Below are 20,381 nucleotides of genomic sequence, written 5' to 3'. Positions count from 1 at the left end.
GAAGTCGGAGTATTCTGTAGATGCAGGATACCTTGTAGACATCTAAAGTCACATTGAATCTGACCCTTCAGTTCTTCTGGATTCTACTTATGTGCACTGTTTCCAAGTGATATAAACTGCAGCCATGATATTTAGGTAGGTAACAGGTCATTTCTAAGAGATATACAATAATATTGGACGTACTCTTGGCCCGTTTGCCCTCCCTGCTGGCCCACAGGTTGAGCAGGGCAGAGCTCTGGTCCAGCAGAGAGTTGGGATTCTCCACACGGATCCTGTTGATGTCATCCACACCGAACTGGAGCTCTCGTGCCAACTCTGACAGGAGGACAGTCAAGTAGATAAACATATATATACAAAAGCAGATACAGTAGATAGATAGATTTTAAGATATTTTAAATGACTGACCTGCCCAGCTCAAACCCAGCTGTTCAGATATGATGTTGATCTTGATCTCAGTCCTCTCCATGGCGTTCACTGCCGCTGAAGAGACAATAAAAAAGACAGTTTAGAAACAAAAACAGACAACACGAAGACAAATACTGTACGTGTACATTAATTGAACTTTAAACCAACTTTTTAAAATATTTCTTTAACACTGTAGTAGGAACTTTATTTGGATAGTCCAGCTGATATTCAAATGATTATAATTTGCCAGTAAAATGTCTTTCAAAAGCAGTTTTCAGTGTTTGGTTCAATGTTGGGACTTAGATAGATAATATCAACTTTGGACTATCTAAATGTGTGTTATTGACTGTGAATACTAAAGACAGTTGCTATTTTTTGCTCTTTTTGGTTTGATTAATCTTCCGTGTCCTAAAAGACTTGACGTTGGCTTGAGTTGCTATTAAAATTGTTAATAGCAATACTTACCTTGACAAAGCCATTGCTCTGTTGAAGGAAATCAACAATACCCACAACATTGTTGTTGTCCAAATAATCCTCAGAGTTAGCACACCGTTATGGTTAGAGGAGGTTAGAATTTGGGGTTCATTCAAGTGCTAGTCCCACCAATCATAGTAGCATTCAGTAACCATTACAGAGTGACCAAAGTGCAATGTAGCAGCGCTGTGTATTTGATAGACAGAAAAGACCTTGCCCCTTCACCCCAACTCCTCCTCATCCCTCCATTAACACCGTTTTAACCAACAAGAACGGCCATCTTGACTCTGTTCATTTACAACAGGCCAGTATAAGGGCTCCTCTGTCTAGCTCCACTGCGAGGTCCTGCCCATTCCCATTGCTAAGCTACAGTGCTGATGCTAACATCATCTGCTGCCATGCCATTGGAAATCGCAGTGGAGACATCAGCGCCATGCAAAACCAATCACAGAAGTCATTCCTCTGTTGTAATAGCTACCAGGACACTCAGGAAAGAAACGGCTAATTTGCCAGGTGCCATGGAGCCATTATGGATCATATTGGGGACTGCTACTCATCCTTTGGCACACATTCAATATAATTTCCTCTAACTGCACTGCAAAGAACTCTGGGGCATACTTTAGAGCAGCGCATTGCATCCAAGGCTCAGTCTTTGTGCCATGCGTGCACGCGAGACAGATACAGGTATATAGAGAGGGCGGAGTGGGTAGCAAAGGGTTGTGGGTAAAGGGGCAGTGCAACATTCAATGCCCGTCTCCGCTGTGAATATATCAGGAGAGGGCTGAAGGTCAGGCAAAGACTCACCCACACCAGGCTCATTCAGAGCACTGTAGCGTTCCCTCAGGGCAAGAGGGGTTAAAGTTCGCCTGCGCTCCTCGCTTCCAACAACCTAAAAAATATTAAAACAGCAAAATCACATTATGATTACTGTCTGAAATGTCATTAATGTAGCACTTTTTAAATTTCCAACACCCAATGTTTCGCCCACAGATACTGCATTATGTAGAGCTTTACTGGACAAGCTTGTAATGGTGATTTTAAAAAATAATGTCCTGTTGTAAAAAATAATCCAGGTACAATATGTAGCTGAGCATACGAGTGAAGCCTTAAAAATATGGAGTCATCCTACTTTTAAAGCAGCAGTATTTTTTAAAACTTAATTTTCAAATTCAGGTGCCATGGAGCCATTTTGGGTATCGTAAGGGTCTAACGATCTAAAAGTGTCACAATCTGCTCCTCAGTCCCCTCTCTGCAGCCACACTCTCTCATCGCCAGCCCTCTGCATTGCTCTCTCTGTCTGTCTCCAGCCCTCTGCTCCCTTCTCCCAGGCCATGTACTTTCCTCCAACTCCCCAGACCTGCCATCCTCAAGCTGTCCACCAGATGCCCTCGCGCTTCCCCTCCTTTCCTCTACACACTTGTTCCCACTTCTCATTGGCCCTGCAGTTACCTGACCTACTCCGCCGACTCCCCACCTGCAACTCATTCCCTCATCAGCCACTCACTACTTATACTGGTCCACTTCCTTTGTCCAGATTAAGTTGCCAGGCACTTCATGTGTTGCTTTCTAGCCTCAGTATTCTATTTGTCTGTTGTACCTGAGACTTTTTACCTGTCTGTTTTCGACTTTACCTGTTAATTGGACTTTTGAATCTTGCCTGCTCCTTGTTGGATTTGTTTGCCTGCTCTGGTTTTGACCCTTGCCTTCCTGACCATCCTGTAAGCCTTTGTTCCTCCATTTTGTAAATAAAATCATTGAACTGCATCTAGCGCTGCCTCAGACGTCTGCATTTGGGCCCTTCCCCTGTATCCCTGTTGCACTTCTTGTGCCTGCCGTGACAGAAAGAGTCAACTCATTTTCGCGTAGGTGGACCATTGGCAAAAAGATGATAGATGTTTTAAGGGCTTAAATGGGGTTACCTATGTTTTACCTTTTATTTGTTGCAGCAGAATTTGATTTATGTGCACCCGACTGTTTAATAGAAAATGTATGTATGCAGAACTGGCAAAAATCACTGTTTTGTTATTTTTTATTTTTTTATTTAAAAAGATGAATAGGTACCACACACATTTTCAGCCTGTGACAAATATTCTCCATTTCAAATATTGGACAAACTGCATCATTAAATGAGGTTCTCCATACATAATAAGCACAATATATAATCAGGCGTGACAAAGTAATGGAAAACTAAATCCCACCTCACACATCAAACATGGTAAGTAAGATTACTGTATTATACTTTATAGGAAAACTGACTTCTTATTAGGAGAATGTCAAGCACATATAGGGAAATTCAAACACAGTGTGTGTCTGTGAGGGTGTTTGGAAGCAAGTTCTTACCTTGACACAGGGTGGCATGGTTATGTTAAGGTTACACAGTACGTGCTGAGTGTCCTCGTACTTGGTACACTTCCGTAGAAAGGACAAAAACCCAGTGGCATCCTTGTTACTATCTCTGACCTAACATAGAGATAAGACAGACAAAGAGAGGAGGAGGAGAAGAAGAAAGAGAATATAGAGAGAGAAAATAGGGGAAAAAGGAGATACCAGATAAAGGAATGAAAGAGAAGAGTGAGCAAAAGGAGTAAGGAAAGGAGGAGAGTGAAAGAAACAGAATGTACAAGAAAAAAGGAGAACGAAGCAGAGCAAGAGAGGAGGAGGAGGAGGAGGAGGAAGAAAAACAGATTGAAAGTAGTATTAATTCCCTCCACAATGTCACGAGCATGTGGCGTAGTAACATGGGACGAGAAGCAGGGGGGAAACAGGGATGAAAGCAGTCCACAGGCAGGCGAGAGGGAGAGATTTACCTGTACATTTTACCTGGACGTCTGTCAGACCAGACAGTTACAGAGTGACCATGAGAGAGAGAAAGAGAGACAGTGAGACAGACACATACAGACAGGCGAGGCCGCAAGATAGGAAGGCAGGCAAAGAAAGTGAGGGAGTCACAGGACATGCAAACAATTACCCAAGAGAGCTGACAGGTAAATAGGTAAGTTGTTTGTTGCTTGGCTACATTGTAATGAATATATATTTATAATAAATATAATTTGATTTATAAGTATTAATCTGGGGGATGACTGTACAGTAGAGTGTGTGTCACGCTGACAGACACACATGGACAGAAAGACAGACAAATAAATTATAAAAATTAAAAAGACGGACGAATAAAAAATGACATATGATCACAAGATAGGCACATACAGATAGATGCACAGTATTAAAACAGGTGAAAACGGCAACAGAGAGACAAGTCATCTGTGTAAGAGAAGGGTTTTTGACAACAAAAATGCAAAAGGAAAAAAAGAGAGACTGACAATAATTATCACAAGTTTACAGTGACGCTTCTATAACCAAAGGGACACAACAAAAATACCATCACATATTAGGGAGCCGTTATTATTACACATTAATATAAATGAATCTAAGAGTAAAATAAAATACAAAAAAAACAAGCACATTTGGGCAATATGTGATTTGATTAGACATAAGAATGATTTGACAACCACGAAGAAGAATGGACTGAGTGACAAACATACACAGATCAAGTAATGTATCAATATATCAAATATCCTGATACTATGTGACTTGTAAGTGACATTCATATTTTTTCTTAACCTTATGAATAGACGGTTATTATTACTGTTAGAATGAAATAATGTTATCATGCTACTGTTCTAATTTCACTATTTCACAGCTGCAGGTTTAACGTTCTTAGTGTGCTGTTGCTGTAGTGCTGAATGAAGGAAACACGGCGCTGCGCTGCTATCTGAACTTTTACATGCTAATGATGAACAAACTGAAAGACTGGCTGACAGATATGACGCCGAAAAGCAAACAGACACAGATCCACCATATGAACAGGTGGTTTGGGTGATCAGCAGGTGCTCAGGAGGGAAACTTACTAACTGGCGAGTGAACCCTTAATACACTGAACCCAACAACTGAACAAACGAAACCTCGATACTGTATGAATGTGTAGCGAGTGATAAAAATGCAGGCAAGTAAACGGTCGGATAGAGACAGACCTTGACAGAAACGGGCAGTCTGTTATCTCTGAAGGCCTGGAAGCTGAAGCTACGAGGCTGCTGGGTGGCCTTCCTGATGGGAACCAGGTTCCCAGAACACTCCAGGTGCAGCGGCATGCCCTCCATCAGCTGTGGAAAATGTCACAAACTGTTAAGGGTGACAAGATATATCAGAGCACCAAGGGAATCTGGAAAGGATTTGACCCTTGTAAAACAGCCAGAATGTAGATCGATATCATAACATCTTTGACACAATCTCCTACTTGTCTGTGCTGCAGAAAACCCTGCACTTGCCCAATCCCTCCAGGATGGGGAGGTATTGGGAGCAATGAAAACAACGCCAGCAGTGATGTCAGCCTTCTCTCGATTCATTATGAAGAGAAAAACAATGGGAATAGCATCTTTTCATGATGAAAAGAGAGATAACTAGCATCGCTACTGGCAGCATCTAATATTTATTGTTATTATATAAATCATTCTCTAGAAACAAGAGCCAATTGCATAAAAGTAGGCAGCTATGAAAATGATTTCCAATGTCTGGGAGCTGCGTATGAGTTTTCCAACACTTATTTCTCTCCGTAACACGTTTAATTTTCGGTGACCTTGGCAACCATTGCCCTTTACCCCCTGTGCTGACCTCAATGTCTCGACTCCGAGCTACTTCGGTGAAGTTTTCATGCAGCTCCAGTGTTTTGTCCATCTTGTCATCCGTCATGCAGTAACAACGCAAGCGTCCCTCGCGCGCTTCATTCATCTTGGCAAAAATAACAAACTTGGCCATATAGGGAACTGACATAAGCTCCCTGTACAGCAAGTTGGCAAAGGTCACTGCCTCTGCCGTGCGTGGACAATCTGCCAGCCAGAATCTGAATGAGGTAAACAAACAACGAAGGGAAGGACAAAAGGGACAAAGAGACATTTAATTGCAGCTGTAGATTCTGGAAGCAGCACTAACAGGAAATACATTTAACTTCATTATCAGAAAGCAGCTCACCTTGCGGAAACATTGGTGGTGAAGTTGGCACAGTTGTGGGCGTACATCAGCTTAGTGGTTCCTGTTATGTCCTCCCACTGAGCTGGTGCTGTCCCACCTAAGACAACAACCACACTGTGTCATTCATACCTCAATACCCAAGGTAACAGATATATATATCCTCACTTTTACAGAACATTTTGATTTTTACATCCAGAAATTCAAGTCAGTTGAAAAACCCCTTTTATTGCAATGTCACCAAAGTTGGCAAACATCTTGTTTTTTTGATCAACAGGATCCTACCAATGACACTGCAGAGCAGGCGTAAGCTGGTGGTATCACCCTCCCCAGCATCTCGAGGACACTCCCTCCAGGATGGTGGCAAAGGGATACGCAGTCCAATTGGACGGTGAAATTTGCGTCGGCGTGGTTCGATGGTAATCACCGGGCTGAAGGTCGCCTGGTTACCAAGCTGCCGAGTCAGCAATTCATCAGGAATTGGCTGGGCCTGAGGTGGAAGTGGTGAGGGAAAAGGTTATTGAGAGAGATCATGCCTGAAAAGAGAGAATAAAGGATATGGTGTTCGACAGAAGGGAGGGTGTATAGATATATGAAAGATAAAAAAAAAAAAATTGAACACAGTTAATATGATGACATAAGTGGAGGTGATAATAGGCCAAAGTAGGAATGATATAGCAAAAAAGAGATAATACAGAACAAGGAGCAGAACACATGTGCAATAGACCGAAAGGTCAAACTCACAGCCATACTCACGCATGCAACCAATTCATATTTCACACCTGACCCAACTCAGATCAGTGCATCAGCTCTGTCAGTGTGGCTCACAACTTAAATCAGGGAACTGAGGAGTGATGAATGGCTGGATAAAAAGGAAAACATAAACAGAGAAGCATAAGGCAAAGCAAAACTCAGACCCATGCAGTTTCCGCAAATAACATCAGTGCTGTGACAGACAATGTAAATAATGTACAGTGAAGTGACCAAAACAACAGAGATGTAGAACCCATAATCCGCTCAAATCCTCCTGTCATGGAGAACAAAGCCAAGCGGAGGTGTTGTGTGATATATGTGACTGTGGAGGTCTGGATGAGTGACAGTCAGCCACACACTTGCCAAAAACTCCTATTTGGCACGACAGACACCACGTGTTGTAAATGCTAATTTAGAAACAGTGCAATGGCTGAGATGGTCTTCCTGCATTAAGTCACCTACTTGGCAACAGTATATGCAGGGTGATGCTGTATGTTATGGAGTAAAACTGTATACAATATAGTATTTTAAACCTTTAATAAAGCATGGAATAATCAGTATCTAATGGGGTAAAGGTTATAGTTTCATATTGTAAATGACCACACCAGAGTTTTTTCAGTGTTTTAGCCTTTACTACAAGCATGCATATTTTACATTGTTGCTGATCATTTTCTGAGACATTCATAGTGCTTTAGATTTAAAATTAAGCAAAATGATATATTAATGAAATAAACGGCAACCAGTGACTACTGGAAATGTAAGGCAGGAAGTTACATTTCAAAAATCTTAAAAGTTATATATGTAAAGTGTACATAAAAGTCCACAAGTAAGTGCAAAAGTAAGGTGTACATAAAACACAGTCAATCGGAAAAAAAACATGCATAAAACTTCTATAGTTCTCCAAAATATAGACTTATAATAAGAATACAATAATAAGATAATTTATCATCTGTGTGCAGTCAACAGTAAAACATACACATTCTCCATGACTGATAACAGCTTTTACATATCCAGGCTCATTTGTCAAACAGAACATCAGTTTCGCAACGTGAAATTTGTCAAATCTCAACTCAAAGAGACTGAATGCAGCACAAATACAAATTTCACAGGTAAGCACGTTGGCATAGACCGTTGACTCACAGACTGAGTCAGCTGTTTCATAATTCAATCATCTGCTGTTATTATCTGAAAAGCACCAGATTGTATCTGTTGTACAGCAAAATAACAAACACCCAAGCAATTATAACAGGTGTGGATATGCATAGAATCTATCTCATGTTTTTTTAAATATCCTTCTCCCTCTACTGCATTTCTTCTCTAGTTTCAACTCCTCGTCTTACCTGCAGTCCCAGTCTCACTCTCTTGGTTACAGCTGTCTCAGGGAAGATGGCCTCAACATGGGGCACCAGCTTACTGGTCAGCCGGCCACCCTCCGGACCAATCAGATCACTCTCCTGCTGAATGCGGGAGACCACGGCGAAGTAAAGAGGGAAGTCAGTGGAGATGATCCGACGGATTCTCTTCTTCTCCAGCTCCTCTTGACTTTCCAGTTCTGCAGACATGAAGACGTGAAAAGGAAGAAAAGGAAAGAGAGGACATGAATGGTAAAAAGAGACACGGAGAGAACTAGAACACAAGTCTAGTTAAGTTAGTTAACACAGTCACAACTTAGTTACCTACACAAACTCCACTTTACAATTATGTGAGGTGAGAAAGTGCACTTGTGTGTTGCTGCTGAGACAATTTTCCAATAAAAAAGTATTCCCTCCCTGTGTCCTTGTTCTGTAACTCCAGGGTCATACATCAAGATTAAGACGGGCTTATCTGCGTCCATGCAAGGTCTCATGGACGGTTACATCCATTACCTATCACACTGACCTTCATCCATGCCATTCAGAATAGTTTCCAGCACTTCGTCGCCATAGCGATTGCGATGTTCCTTCCACACTGAGCCATTTTCACTGCGGAGAACCACAAGCTCTCTGTCCCCTCGGCCCAGTGAGGCAAAGTGTGGGATTTCCACTATTACTGGCCTGTGAAAGAAACAAAAAGCTGCATGAATATCTGGTTCTGAATCGGTTTTCAGGCATATTACTTTAATTTTAACACACAGAGGATTGTGCATTACTTAGAAGTGGGAAAAAAATATAAATGGGGTATAAAAGATTGATTTGTTCTGTTCTACTGCAACTGCAGCTGAGATTACTCCAGAAATAGTCTCCCTGAGGTGTCCAGACTTACAGGATCAATGACCACTAGATGGCACAATAATCAATAGCTTGTGATTTATTTGCACATTACACTAGATGCTGCACACAAATCCAGTCAGGTTTTTTTTTCTCATTTCTGTTTGAAATTATCAACTGGTATGTTTTTCATTTATAGAAATTGTGACCATTTTGTATTTTACAATAATAGATTTGAATATGTTTTATTTTTATTTAATACAAATTAAAAATACATTGTCATATAGACTATTAATAGGGTTAAGCTATGTAGGGATCTTGGTTTGTGCCTCGGATATGCCTAAATTATGTTTTATAGCTGTAAACTGATTGATATGTATGGAGTAGTATTATATTATTATATTAAACAATTATATATATTATTGCTCTTGTTTGTTATATTTGTAGTGTCTTGTAAGCCCATGCAGGCTGCACACCTTTTGGTCCTACCTACCTTACATATATATATATATGTATATGAAAACTTAAATAAGGTACACAGGGACAGCCACATACTACACACACAATATGTGCATAAGTGAGCATACACACAAACCCTATAAAATGGGGCTTCTTTGCTGTTCTTGACAAGTTACTGTTACATATACATGTCTTATAACTGTACAAATAAATTGATATAATTGACTCACCCGAGGAACTGCATACTGGAAGGCCCCAGTGAGATGATGCGGCTAGCGAGCCCCTCCCCCTCCACCAGCGGAGGAGGTGTGGTCAGTTTCTGAGGTTTGACCAGGCGGCAGGTGATGCGTGTCGGTGCGGCGCAGGTTCGAGGAGGGATGATAACTCGCAAGCCGTGGTGTCTGCTGCCTCGCATGGAGCCTCCTCGAGCATCCACCATGAAACTCACCAGGAAGCTGAGAGCCATAAAGTGATTTGTTGATTAAATCGAGAGGTTTGGATGATCACTTAATTTCACATCATTTTGTACTCTGTCACTGTAATCAGTAATGACAAAGAGTGGCAAATAGGTCAGGAACTTAAAATTCCCTACCATATTGGCGAGGGGAAAGCTTCCAATTTAATAAAACAGACAAGGATGATTCTGTAGTAATCACTGTCTGTTTATGTATGCAGAGTTATACATAAAGGAGATACCAATTCACCCTGCGGGTGCCCTTTTCATTTTATTGTCTCAATATTGCAGGGCAGGACTGGCCATCTGGAGTGGCCAGTGAGTGCAGCAAGAGTAACATGAAAAGATTAAAAAAAAAAAGAACCCCCTGCTGTTTGATCCTACATTAGACATGCAGCTCAAATGTGTGTGTGTGTGTGTGTGTGTGTGCGTCTGGCAGGATGCCTCCTCTGATCTCAGGAGTCAATCTTTTCCCCCTACCACCCTCACTTAATATTCGGCTTTTCAATTGCTGACTCATTGTGCTGTGCATAAATTATGACTAGGCAGACTTCATAAATTAACATAATGCTGTATTAAGCTTATGGAGCTTGTTGGAAATACATTCATTACATTATTAATGAATGAACAATATGAGCAAAGTGTAAACATGGGAACAGTCAAAGTAATTTATGATCCTCAAGTGACCAACATGTATAATTCAATGTCATAACATCAGTGATTATAAAAAATGAAGGAGGATTCTGCAGCATTAATCATGCAGCCATATTTCTTGATTGTGGGCTTTGTGAATATGTCTTACCTGCTTATAAATCTGTGTTTTGTCTTATGAGTTACCATTTATGGCAACTGATATTTAGTCCATCTCCAGTGTCCTTGTATGTGTACTTTTCAAACACCTTTGTAAATACTCTAGTGAACTGGTAATCTCACTAAATTCTTTATGATAGGATTGATAAGCAACATCACTGAGCATAAATTAACATTAATCAAATTTAAAAAAGGAGGATTATAATGCAGTAAAATGTTTAATTAGCTCACCCAGTGTGAATAGGACTCGCCACGGGGCTGACATTGTCTGACGTTTCTGTAGCCGGACTGCTCGGGATAAGAGAGTCTTCGTCATATTCCTTTGGCAGAGGGATGGGGGTGTGCTGAGGTCAGAGAGGAAGAAAAATGAAAGGCAGTGAAAAACTGACAGGCAGTTAAATAACCATTACTGAAAAGATTAAGACAGAGCAAAGCAGGAGGGGATGACAGACAAGAGATAGAGAAAAGGCGAGAGAAGAGAAGGTGATAAAACAAAACAGCCCGATGAAAGGAGTGAGAGAAAAGAGAGAAAATGAAACAGGCAGAGAGTCAACCGGAAAAGATGAGAAAATCTAAAAGAAAAGGAAGAAATATATGTCACAATATGCATTACTATTGTAGCTAATCCCTGTCTTCAAATGGATAAAGAAACAAACGCTTGCAAAATGTAATGCATCCTTTAAACATTATGAGTTAAGCCTACCTGATCCAGCAGAACAGTCTCTGGGGACACACAAGGGATTCTGGGAATAGCAGGAGAATATGGCCTGTGGGAGAGAAAGAGGAAATAATGTTAGGCAAGAGAAAATGGCTGATTATGATTCTGTGATAGAAATACTAATAAAATCATTTCATCTCATGCTGCTGTTTCTCGTGTTTTAAGACAAAGACAAATGATCTTTGACATTAATTCACAACATTTATTATGTTAGGTATTGAAAATAAATCCAAATCAGTGCAAAACTCCCATTTACTACACAATACAAATGCAATAGGTGAGTATACAATGACTTACGTGGTACCCGTACCACCCTCAAAGTCTCTGAGGGTCTTCTTCGGGGAAAGGAAGTCATCGTCCTGGTCCTTGAAGTCATCGAGCTTCAAATAGCGTGCTCCATCCATCCCGAGCAACTCATCTCCTGTAAGCAAAAATGGAGAAGTCAGGAATATGGAAAAGGAGCAAAGAGGACAAAGAACAAAGAAAGAACAGGTTGTAAAGAGCACATAAAGAATTAAGAGCGAAATGGACAAGACCAGGGGAGTACAGGGCAAAATGATGCTGGAAAAATATGCCAATGGAATTCACTTTTCTCTTATGCATTTGAACATTTTTATGAGTGACAGTATCTTGAACTGTGGTTGACCTCTCCCCTTGAATCAAAATAATGTCACTTGATTCAATTGTTCATAAGTAGTAATCGTTACACCACCATCCTTCCCATCCCTTAACCTTCATGAAACCACAGAAAAAAATGGCCACAAAGTAATCTCAGACATTTTAGTCCAAGCAACGGAAACCAACAACCAGAGCCGATGGAAACCAAAGGAGTAAAAGCAGACAACTGGTAAGACAGTGAATATTAACACAGTTTAGGACACTGCATGGACAGCAAACTGCAAGGCACCTAGTGACAGCTTTTTTAGTGAGCATGCCCATTAAAGATGAAATCACATGTGTAATGGTTGTTTCTGTGTAGGAGAAAATACCTTAATTATTAAGGAGGAATGATAATGAAATAATAACCAGAACAACAATAGCAAATGATGAACCACTATACAATTTATAGAAAATTAACCTTAATCCTACTGACTGGGGTACCGGCAGACCCCAGAGGTATACTTGTTGTCATATCTCACAAGTGCCTTATTCTATCATTCCAATTTTTCCATGACTTTGTCAATCAATTTGTTCCTAATGACTTCATGTCATTGTTTTTTGTTTCTATTTTAATAAGTGCTTTTTTAAAAAAGACCCCAATCAAAAGCAGCCAATTCCGCCTATACAGTTTTAATAGATGGAACTATTTATTGAGTTCATGTTTGCCATGGGTCCCAATTTAAAGTAACTCACATTATTGGGGGGCAGGGGCACTCTGTCAGTCATTCTGAAGGCTTTATGGAAAGACTGTACTTGGGATAAAAGCTACAATTTGTATTAAAGAAAAGTATATACTTTCATTTTACACAATATGCAAAGTAACTGTAACTTTCCTAAAATAATAATAATCTGTTTATTTTTTTCAGATGCCATTAATTACATAGCTAATAATGTTTTGAAAAGAAATAAGTTAATAATAATAATTTTGCTATGATGGTTGTTTCTTACAGTAGTTTATTCTTGGGGTCCCCAGGGACCCCAGTCGGTAGTCTGTGTATGTTAAATATGTTGGTAGGATGAAGGTTAAACACTCATTAGTACAGACTGTTCAGAAAAACAAAATAAAATATTAAAGAAGAAAAAAATAATAAAATTAAACAAGTACAACATCAACAAAATAGATCAAAAATGAAGCTTGTGTGTGAAAATGCTTTCAGAATTTGTTGTGAAAATTATGCTGATTAGATTTAATTCTGAGATTCTTCAAAGCAAAGAGACGACTGCATAAACAGCAACTGTGCGTGTTGTTTGCTGGAGAGTGTCACAGCTGGGGAACAGCATGTGTCTAATCAGCTTATTGATCAATTAGGCTGTAAAAGAAACGAGGACTCATTTTCAAAATTGTTGGGATAACAGCAATGCTGAATTGGGAGGGAGCTGTTTGTCTTTTAAATGCAGAAATACTGTAGTTCTGTCAATAATGAGTCCACGGACAGATGTGCATTAAACACTAGTAAAAGGAAAAATGTCGTGAATACATGCTGATGAAGAACAGACACATTTTTTTTAAATAAATCTCTGAGGAAGAGACAAAGGGGGAGAGAATAAAGATAGAGAAGATAAAGATAGCGAAGAGCAGACAGGGCTGGAGTTGAGAGCATAGTCAGAGGAACTGATTAGAAAGACAATTAGTGACGCACAAAGAAAATGAGAAAGTGCAATTGCAATGAAAGCACATGTTCACTAGTCACTGGGCCGGACAAGGCAGATACAGACACAATCCTACCTAACGTTAGCTGGGCAACCCCTACAAAACAAATGGAAAAGTGTGTTATAAACAGTTATACACAGTATATATAAATTCATGGTGGTACTTTGATATGTCAGTGTACCTCCCATACAGTCTTCTTATACCAAAATAGCGCATCAGAGCTGAAAATGAATAATCAAAACTGTACAGTTGATGTATTTTCTATAACTATTTCAGGGAGCCTACCTTCATCCTCTGAGACATCCAAAATCTCATCCACGGTCTCAGGAAAACTCATCCGATGCTTCTCTGTAGTGATCTGTGAAGAACAGAAAGAGGGAGATGTGGCAGAGACAGAGGAAGGAGCAAAATGCAAAGGAAAAAGGGACGAATAAATGAATTATTTTGTAAGCAGGTGAGGGAGGGACAAGACAAAACAATTATTTTATTGAACGTCTGAGTCATGGTGCGTCAAGGCTACTTCTTTGTGCACTGGTGCAACCATATGAGCCGCATGTGATGTATTGCTCACCGCAGAGACAGACTCCTCGGTAACCAGTTTCAGCACATCAATGACAGAGATGTAACCCAGCCGCTTAGCAATGCCCAGGGGAGATGTCCCATTCTATACAGAGAGATCACAAACATCATGCAAAACATTTCCATTTTTTAATTTTTAATTCTGTTTAAAATATAAAATAAAAACATTTCACTTTTCTATAGAAAATATTCAATGTATATTGCCAGATTATGTAATAAGCGTCTTAATTGTGTTTGTTGATTTTTGTACGACATTAAATCAAAATTGTATGAATGTATGTAGGTATGTTGAACATACATACAATTATAACAGATAGATTTCAATTTTCATGTGATCCAAGGTTCTTTTGCTACAGACTAACAGACTTAAGAGGAAAGACTGAAAAACAAGGAGAGTAACTGAAGACCTTAGGATTGCAACAAAAAAATATAGTACATGTTATTTTGTGTTCAGTGTACAGTTATGGTAAGGTGATTTCTTTAAATGTGGAATTAGCGATATGTTGCTATAGTCAAAGTGTAAATCTATTACCAGCAGGAGAAAATGTTACACATTGCAAATGTATAATACAGTATCATCAGCATAGAGGGATGAATAGGGAATGGAGGCAAAGGGATGCTCTTAGCAGTTCATTCTGCTTACAATCACCACAGCTGGGTGAATCTTAGTTCTCCAAGACCTACCAAAGGGGATGCTAATATAGTATTGCAGTGATAGTGCAATGGAAAGTAGATTGACTGCCTCCTTTCAGAATATGTGGTAGTAAACATTGTCAGAGGTCAAAGGACATTTTGTCAAATCTGTCTAATCATGGTGTTTAATAACTGTCATATGAGTGTAACTCTGTACACCTTTCCATGACCTTGACAAATTGTTACACTTCTGATAGATTTGGCATTTCACCAGAAACTTGAATTGTGAATTGTGTCTTTTATTGATTTTATTAAATTATGCCTGTCAAGATATTTGACATCTAACAGGTGTGAGGCCAGAAAGTAGAAATAATCTCAAAGGGTTACCTTCAAAGTCCTTTCCTTATTTGTTTTCACATTATCTACAGGGTACATGTGTAAGTTTCCCCACAGAAATCAATGATGTAAGGATGATTATAATAGGATAAGATATTTCTAAAAGTCTTTCACCGATGTAATCTCATTGGGCTGGGCTCCGTGTTTCAACAACAGGGTGACAATATCAGTATGGCCCTGCTGAGCTGCCTGGTGCAGAGGGGTGTAGCCCATCTGTAGAAAAAAAGAGGGAGAATGGTTGAGACAGACAAATGGATAAACATAGAAAGCCGTGATTCCATCCAAGATTTTGGCACCTAATGCTAATACCAGTGCTGCTCCAGCCAATCTGCTTGTACTGGTTAGCTAATTGCTGGTGGTTAAACAGTGTTTTGACAAAGCTTCATAGAACTAAAAGCATCAAACATCAAACAAGTAAACAAAAACATGAAGGTAGTCATAAGGCCCATATACAGTACATGCCATCTACAGTCATATGGAGATAATTTACCCTTGTCTTGCTATTCACATGAGCCTGCTGCTGCAGAAGGAACTTCACCATCTTGATGTTGCCATAGTGACAGGCCACATGAAGGGGTGTGTAGCCCATCTGAGACATGGGGAGAGAGAGACAGATGGCTGTTGTTCAGTAGCTTTACAGGCAGGGATCCTGTGTAAACGTGTGAATTCTTACAAACATAAGCATGCAAAAAGGTAGCAAAAACAGTTAACAAACTGACAAATTATTATGTAAGACACATACTTTTGTCTTAAAGATATTTGATAGATTTTAATAAATAAACATATAGGCTGGTGTTATAACGCCGCATGTAAATTAAATAGTTAAAAAGTCATTGTCATTTGTTTAATAAAGAAATTATATCAACTTGCTATCAACTTCTTCATTCACTGCTGTTCTATTAATGTTTTACTCCTCTCTAATAGTCATTGTGAAGACCAATGACTATGAATCCCTAATGCTCATTTTTGACTGACTTGCAGTAAAAGCTCAATGCAAATGTCTGCAACCAGTGTCATCTTTTAACTAAGCTCACCCAATTATACCTATTTTACAATTCTTGTACCAGGGGAGGCAGTGATCTTACCCGTGAAGCAGCGTAAACGGAGGCTCCTTGTTTGACCAATGTGTCAGCAATGCCCACATGACCCTCCTGAGCCACAAGATGCAGAGGGGTCAATCCATTCTAAAAGACAGAGAGAATGACAAACAATATACTTTTATTAAAAGCAGTTAATGTGCATACTTTCACGTTCATTTCTGAAGGTGAAAAGCTCTCTCTTTCACGTTCTAATAATACCTTGTTTCCTAGATTTACATTGGCCTGTTTGGAGATGAGCAGAGCCACAATGTCAGGCCGTCCCTCCTGTGAAGCCAGGTGTAGGGGCGTGATGCCTTGGAGGGACTCAGAGTTGGGAGATGCCCCATTCTGCAGCAGACAACTGGCCACCTCCATCTGGTTCTGCTTCGCTGCTATGTGCAGGGGAGTGTAGCCATTCTGTGGAGGAAAACAAGGACATACAGTACAGACAGGAGACAGACAGACATAGACAGGAGTGGGCATTGATTTTCTTAACGCAGTTCAGGACTAATTTTAGATCAAAACTAAAGTGCTTTTGCGAGAGTACTTCAGAAGACAAAGACTGTTGTGAATTACTGCGCGTTTAAGTATCACACGCTCATTTGACCTGTTTTGGTTTGTGTGTCAGGGATAGGTTGGCATGCTGTGTTGGCCTGCCTGTGTGAGTATGCGCACAAACAGACACATGTGAACATCTTACTCGAGCAGTGCTGTGTGCAGATCCTCCCTTGCTGACCAGGAGTTTAACAACATCCAGGTTGTTGTGATGGACGGCCACATGAAGGGGTGTCAGACCGTTCTGTTAAACATACACATGTACACATATATAAACCCACAGAGAAACACATACACAAAACACACCCAGAAACATGTATATATGAATCACATACCATGATAATCTATCTACTGGCTGATATCAAGGTCAGGCTTTCAGTTTGCATTGCTCCTCACAGCCTTGTAAAGAGTTCTTTATTGTTTTTGTGTACTTCAGGAACCTGAACTACAGAGAGCACAGATTGTCTCACCTTCCCAGCTGCATTGGGGTTAGCACCTCTCTCCAGAAGGAGCTCAGCTACGTCCACCTTTCCATATTTAGAGGCCACATGGAGGGGAGTGAAGCCTTTCTGCTCAAAAGAAAACAAAATGAGGAAAGAGATGTTTGCCATCGTCATTCTGTATTATACCCACTGTTGTTAAAACAGTCAGTTTTCTCATTAATTGTAATTTACTTTATTTGCACTTTTTCTAATAACCAACACTAATTCAACTCAAAGTCAAAGATAAGAAGTGTGATGGAATGAGAACAAGGAGGAGGAAAATTTGCACACAGAAATTATAGTAAGTTAGGTCACCGAATATAACGTTTGCCTTTGCTAGTGTAGTGTCTAATGATGTAACAAATTTTTCTTTGCCATGGCTTCTACTCTACCTTTGTCATCTTGATTTGCTGTGCTCCAGCATCCAACAAGATTCGAATAGTGTGGACGTGTCCTTCCCTCGCAGCAATGTGTAAGGGTGTGTGTCCTGCAGTTGTAGAGGAGTCGGGGTTAGCCTTGTGCTCAAGGAGCAGCTTGACGAGCTCCTTGTGGCCCATACGGGCCGCACAGTGTAGGGGTGTCTGGTCATCCTGAACAGAGAGAACAAGGAAAAAGAGGTTAATTCATATTTTAAACACAAAATCAGTTACCATGAAGCAGTGAGAGACAAATTCACAGTACCTCTTCAACTACTACTGATTGGCAGGTAGAGGTAAAAACATACAAACACAAAATATGTTTGGGGTCTTGATGACTAAAGCAAGACTGCACAACCATACCTTAGCCTTCGCGTCCACTGGTGCTGCATTCTGCAGCAGGAACTGAGCAACTTCACAGTGTCCTGCTCTGGAGGCCATGTGGAGAGGAGTCTCCACTTTCTGGTATGGATAAATACAGGCAACCAGTCACTCAAACTACATAATAGTATACCACTTGTGTGTGTGTATGTATGTATGTATGTATGTATGTATGTAATTGAGGTTTTAAAATTTTAATCAATTACTGAACACAGACAGGTTAAATTTGTAAAACAAGTATACCTGGGCATATTCTTAGCCATAAAGAAAGATTTGTTATTTTAATCTTAATTTATTATCAGTTTTAGAACTTAGACCACAAAACAAACCTTATTTAAATTCACCTCGTTCATGTCAGGGCCTATGGTTCAGACCAATCTTGTAATTTAGAAATAATTAATACTTATTTTGCAATATCACCTTTGACAGCACTGACTGTTTGCTGGTGAAAGTGAAATCTAATCAGTCTATGGCTAATTGTTGAATTTATGACCTGCCAAATGAAACCTCAAAAGTAATTGCTGTAATTATTGACCTCAGTGTGGAGTTCATTCTTTCTTAAAAATATGAACATAGAGAAGGATACATTTTTGTGATACATCTAAACTCAGATGACTTAAAACAAGCACAAAGCGTCATGTCACTCATCTAGCGATGTTGGAAAGTGATTTAACAGGATAAAATTATGGACTTATTTTGTTTGGTGTGGAAAAAGGAGTTCTCACCACATTGGAGGCATTAGGTGAAGCTCCTCTCTGGAGCAGGTTCTTCACTATGTTCAGGTGGCCCATGAATGCTGCTACATGAAGAGGCGTGAGACCAGACTGCACATACAAGCACAGGCAGAAAAGGTCATCAGGGTTCAGTACCAACAGATTGCAGAGAAGTCATGTGACATTCTAGTTCATTAGCCACATCTGACTGACAGGCATAAATGGATTGGTGTCAATATTGGCTCCTGTGATTTGGACAGTGGATATTCCCTTGTGAAACATTTGTGAATTTTTAAGATAAATGGCACTGACATTAGACAAGATAAACAGTATATGAATTTAAAAATGTAGCACTTTCCTTGTCATTTCAAAACTATAAACTCTACTTGTCCTGCCCTTACTTGACCTTAAATGTGCATGTAGGAGGCAGTAAATGAAGACACAAAATGCTAAAATATGCTTGTCACAAAGGCTAAGGAACACTTTGTGAATGCCTCTTGTGTGAAAACTTCTCTGTTTACACCAGAAGAGCAGAAAATGTGTTCATTTTCAGACTTTTTCCCTCGAGGTCACATTGTCTCACCTCTGTGACAGCTTCTAAGGAGGCGGAGTGCTTAAGCAGCAGGTCCATGGACCGCATGTGGTTCTTCTTGCAAGCGATATGGAGAGGTGTGAAGCCGTTCTGGAGACACGGAGAAAATAGTTCACAATTAGACAAAATGTGTGGTTCTGCCTTTTGATCTAAAGACTGTTTAAGTAAAGGTTGTAAAGTTGGCAAATGTGTGAGCCCTGAATTTGATAATCTTTAACTTAATCTACAAAATCGTTAAAAAAATAGTTATTCACCAGAGCACGTGCATTGGCTTTGGCCCCCTTGTCCAGTAGGACTTTGGCCATGCGATGGTGACCACAGTGGGCTGCTACATGAAGAGGGGTTAAATGGTCCAGCGTGATATCGTCAATCTCAGCGTTGTATTGGAGTAGCTGCCTGACACAGTCCATGTGATCCCCCTGAGCTGCCATGTGGATGGGGGAGAGACCATTCTGCAAGAGACGTGAGGATCAGGACACAGACAGATGAAGGAAAAGAGAAGAGAGGGGAGGGGAGATGTTGCCAAAATAAAGTCCTGTGTATGTATCACGCTATACTTAGCACACAGTCAATAAGATTCAGTTTCTGATGTTCAGGAAAGCAGAGTATGAGTCCACAGAAGAGATAATATCAACACATTGTGGTTAAATTACTTGCAGATAAAATAACTGTCTAGGATTCTTGGGTCAATAATATCCGCTAAGTATGCACTTGTACCAAGCTCAGATCTCAGATGCTCAGTAAACAGACTAATAAGTCAGACATCTTCATTTTACAGTAGCTAATTTGCCCAAGTTGGATGAAAGCGCCTAAGTTTCTATCAAGCTGGCTTAAATGCTGATTTTATGACGTCCTTAGGAGCATCATTTGTTATATAACATTGAACTCTGATTAAAAGACTCAAGATTCACAAAGTCAAAATCGATAGTTAACAGGAAACCCTGGTGATCAGTGTTGAATTACAGG

General features: G+C 40.0%; 1 protein-coding gene across 2 annotated transcripts in view; it reads right to left on the bottom strand.

Moving 5' to 3' along the window:
* Positions 1 to 20,381, bottom strand: part of LOC137170284 (ankyrin-1-like) — an 83,826-nt gene that overhangs the window by 13,450 nt on the left and 49,995 nt on the right. For both annotated transcript variants that reach the window (XM_067573523.1, XM_067573524.1), the window contains exons 11-37: positions 19,670 to 19,867; positions 19,407 to 19,505; positions 18,836 to 18,934; positions 18,093 to 18,191; positions 17,706 to 17,903; positions 17,302 to 17,400; positions 16,977 to 17,075; positions 16,496 to 16,693; positions 16,283 to 16,381; positions 15,688 to 15,786; positions 15,312 to 15,410; positions 14,161 to 14,253; positions 13,875 to 13,947; positions 11,576 to 11,699; positions 11,264 to 11,327; positions 10,792 to 10,904; positions 9,527 to 9,751; positions 8,530 to 8,684; positions 7,992 to 8,203; positions 6,184 to 6,388; positions 5,902 to 5,998; positions 5,545 to 5,773; positions 4,908 to 5,036; positions 3,220 to 3,339; positions 1,684 to 1,768; positions 406 to 480; positions 184 to 315 (exon numbers count right to left, since the gene is read on the bottom strand). In XM_067573523.1, coding sequence (XP_067429624.1) covers positions 184 to 315; positions 406 to 480; positions 1,684 to 1,768; positions 3,220 to 3,339; positions 4,908 to 5,036; positions 5,545 to 5,773; positions 5,902 to 5,998; positions 6,184 to 6,388; positions 7,992 to 8,203; positions 8,530 to 8,684; positions 9,527 to 9,751; positions 10,792 to 10,904; positions 11,264 to 11,327; positions 11,576 to 11,699; positions 13,875 to 13,947; positions 14,161 to 14,253; positions 15,312 to 15,410; positions 15,688 to 15,786; positions 16,283 to 16,381; positions 16,496 to 16,693; positions 16,977 to 17,075; positions 17,302 to 17,400; positions 17,706 to 17,903; positions 18,093 to 18,191; positions 18,836 to 18,934; positions 19,407 to 19,505; positions 19,670 to 19,867 — 3,517 coding nt within the window. The remainder of the gene's footprint in view (positions 1 to 183; positions 316 to 405; positions 481 to 1,683; positions 1,769 to 3,219; positions 3,340 to 4,907; positions 5,037 to 5,544; positions 5,774 to 5,901; positions 5,999 to 6,183; positions 6,389 to 7,991; positions 8,204 to 8,529; positions 8,685 to 9,526; positions 9,752 to 10,791; positions 10,905 to 11,263; positions 11,328 to 11,575; positions 11,700 to 13,874; positions 13,948 to 14,160; positions 14,254 to 15,311; positions 15,411 to 15,687; positions 15,787 to 16,282; positions 16,382 to 16,495; positions 16,694 to 16,976; positions 17,076 to 17,301; positions 17,401 to 17,705; positions 17,904 to 18,092; positions 18,192 to 18,835; positions 18,935 to 19,406; positions 19,506 to 19,669; positions 19,868 to 20,381) is intronic.

The sequence above is a fragment of the Thunnus thynnus genome, chromosome 19 (assembly GCF_963924715.1).
Source record: "Thunnus thynnus chromosome 19, fThuThy2.1, whole genome shotgun sequence".
Taxonomy (NCBI): domain Eukaryota; kingdom Metazoa; phylum Chordata; class Actinopteri; order Scombriformes; family Scombridae; genus Thunnus; species Thunnus thynnus.
This window is presented reverse-complemented; position numbering and strand designations above follow the sequence as displayed.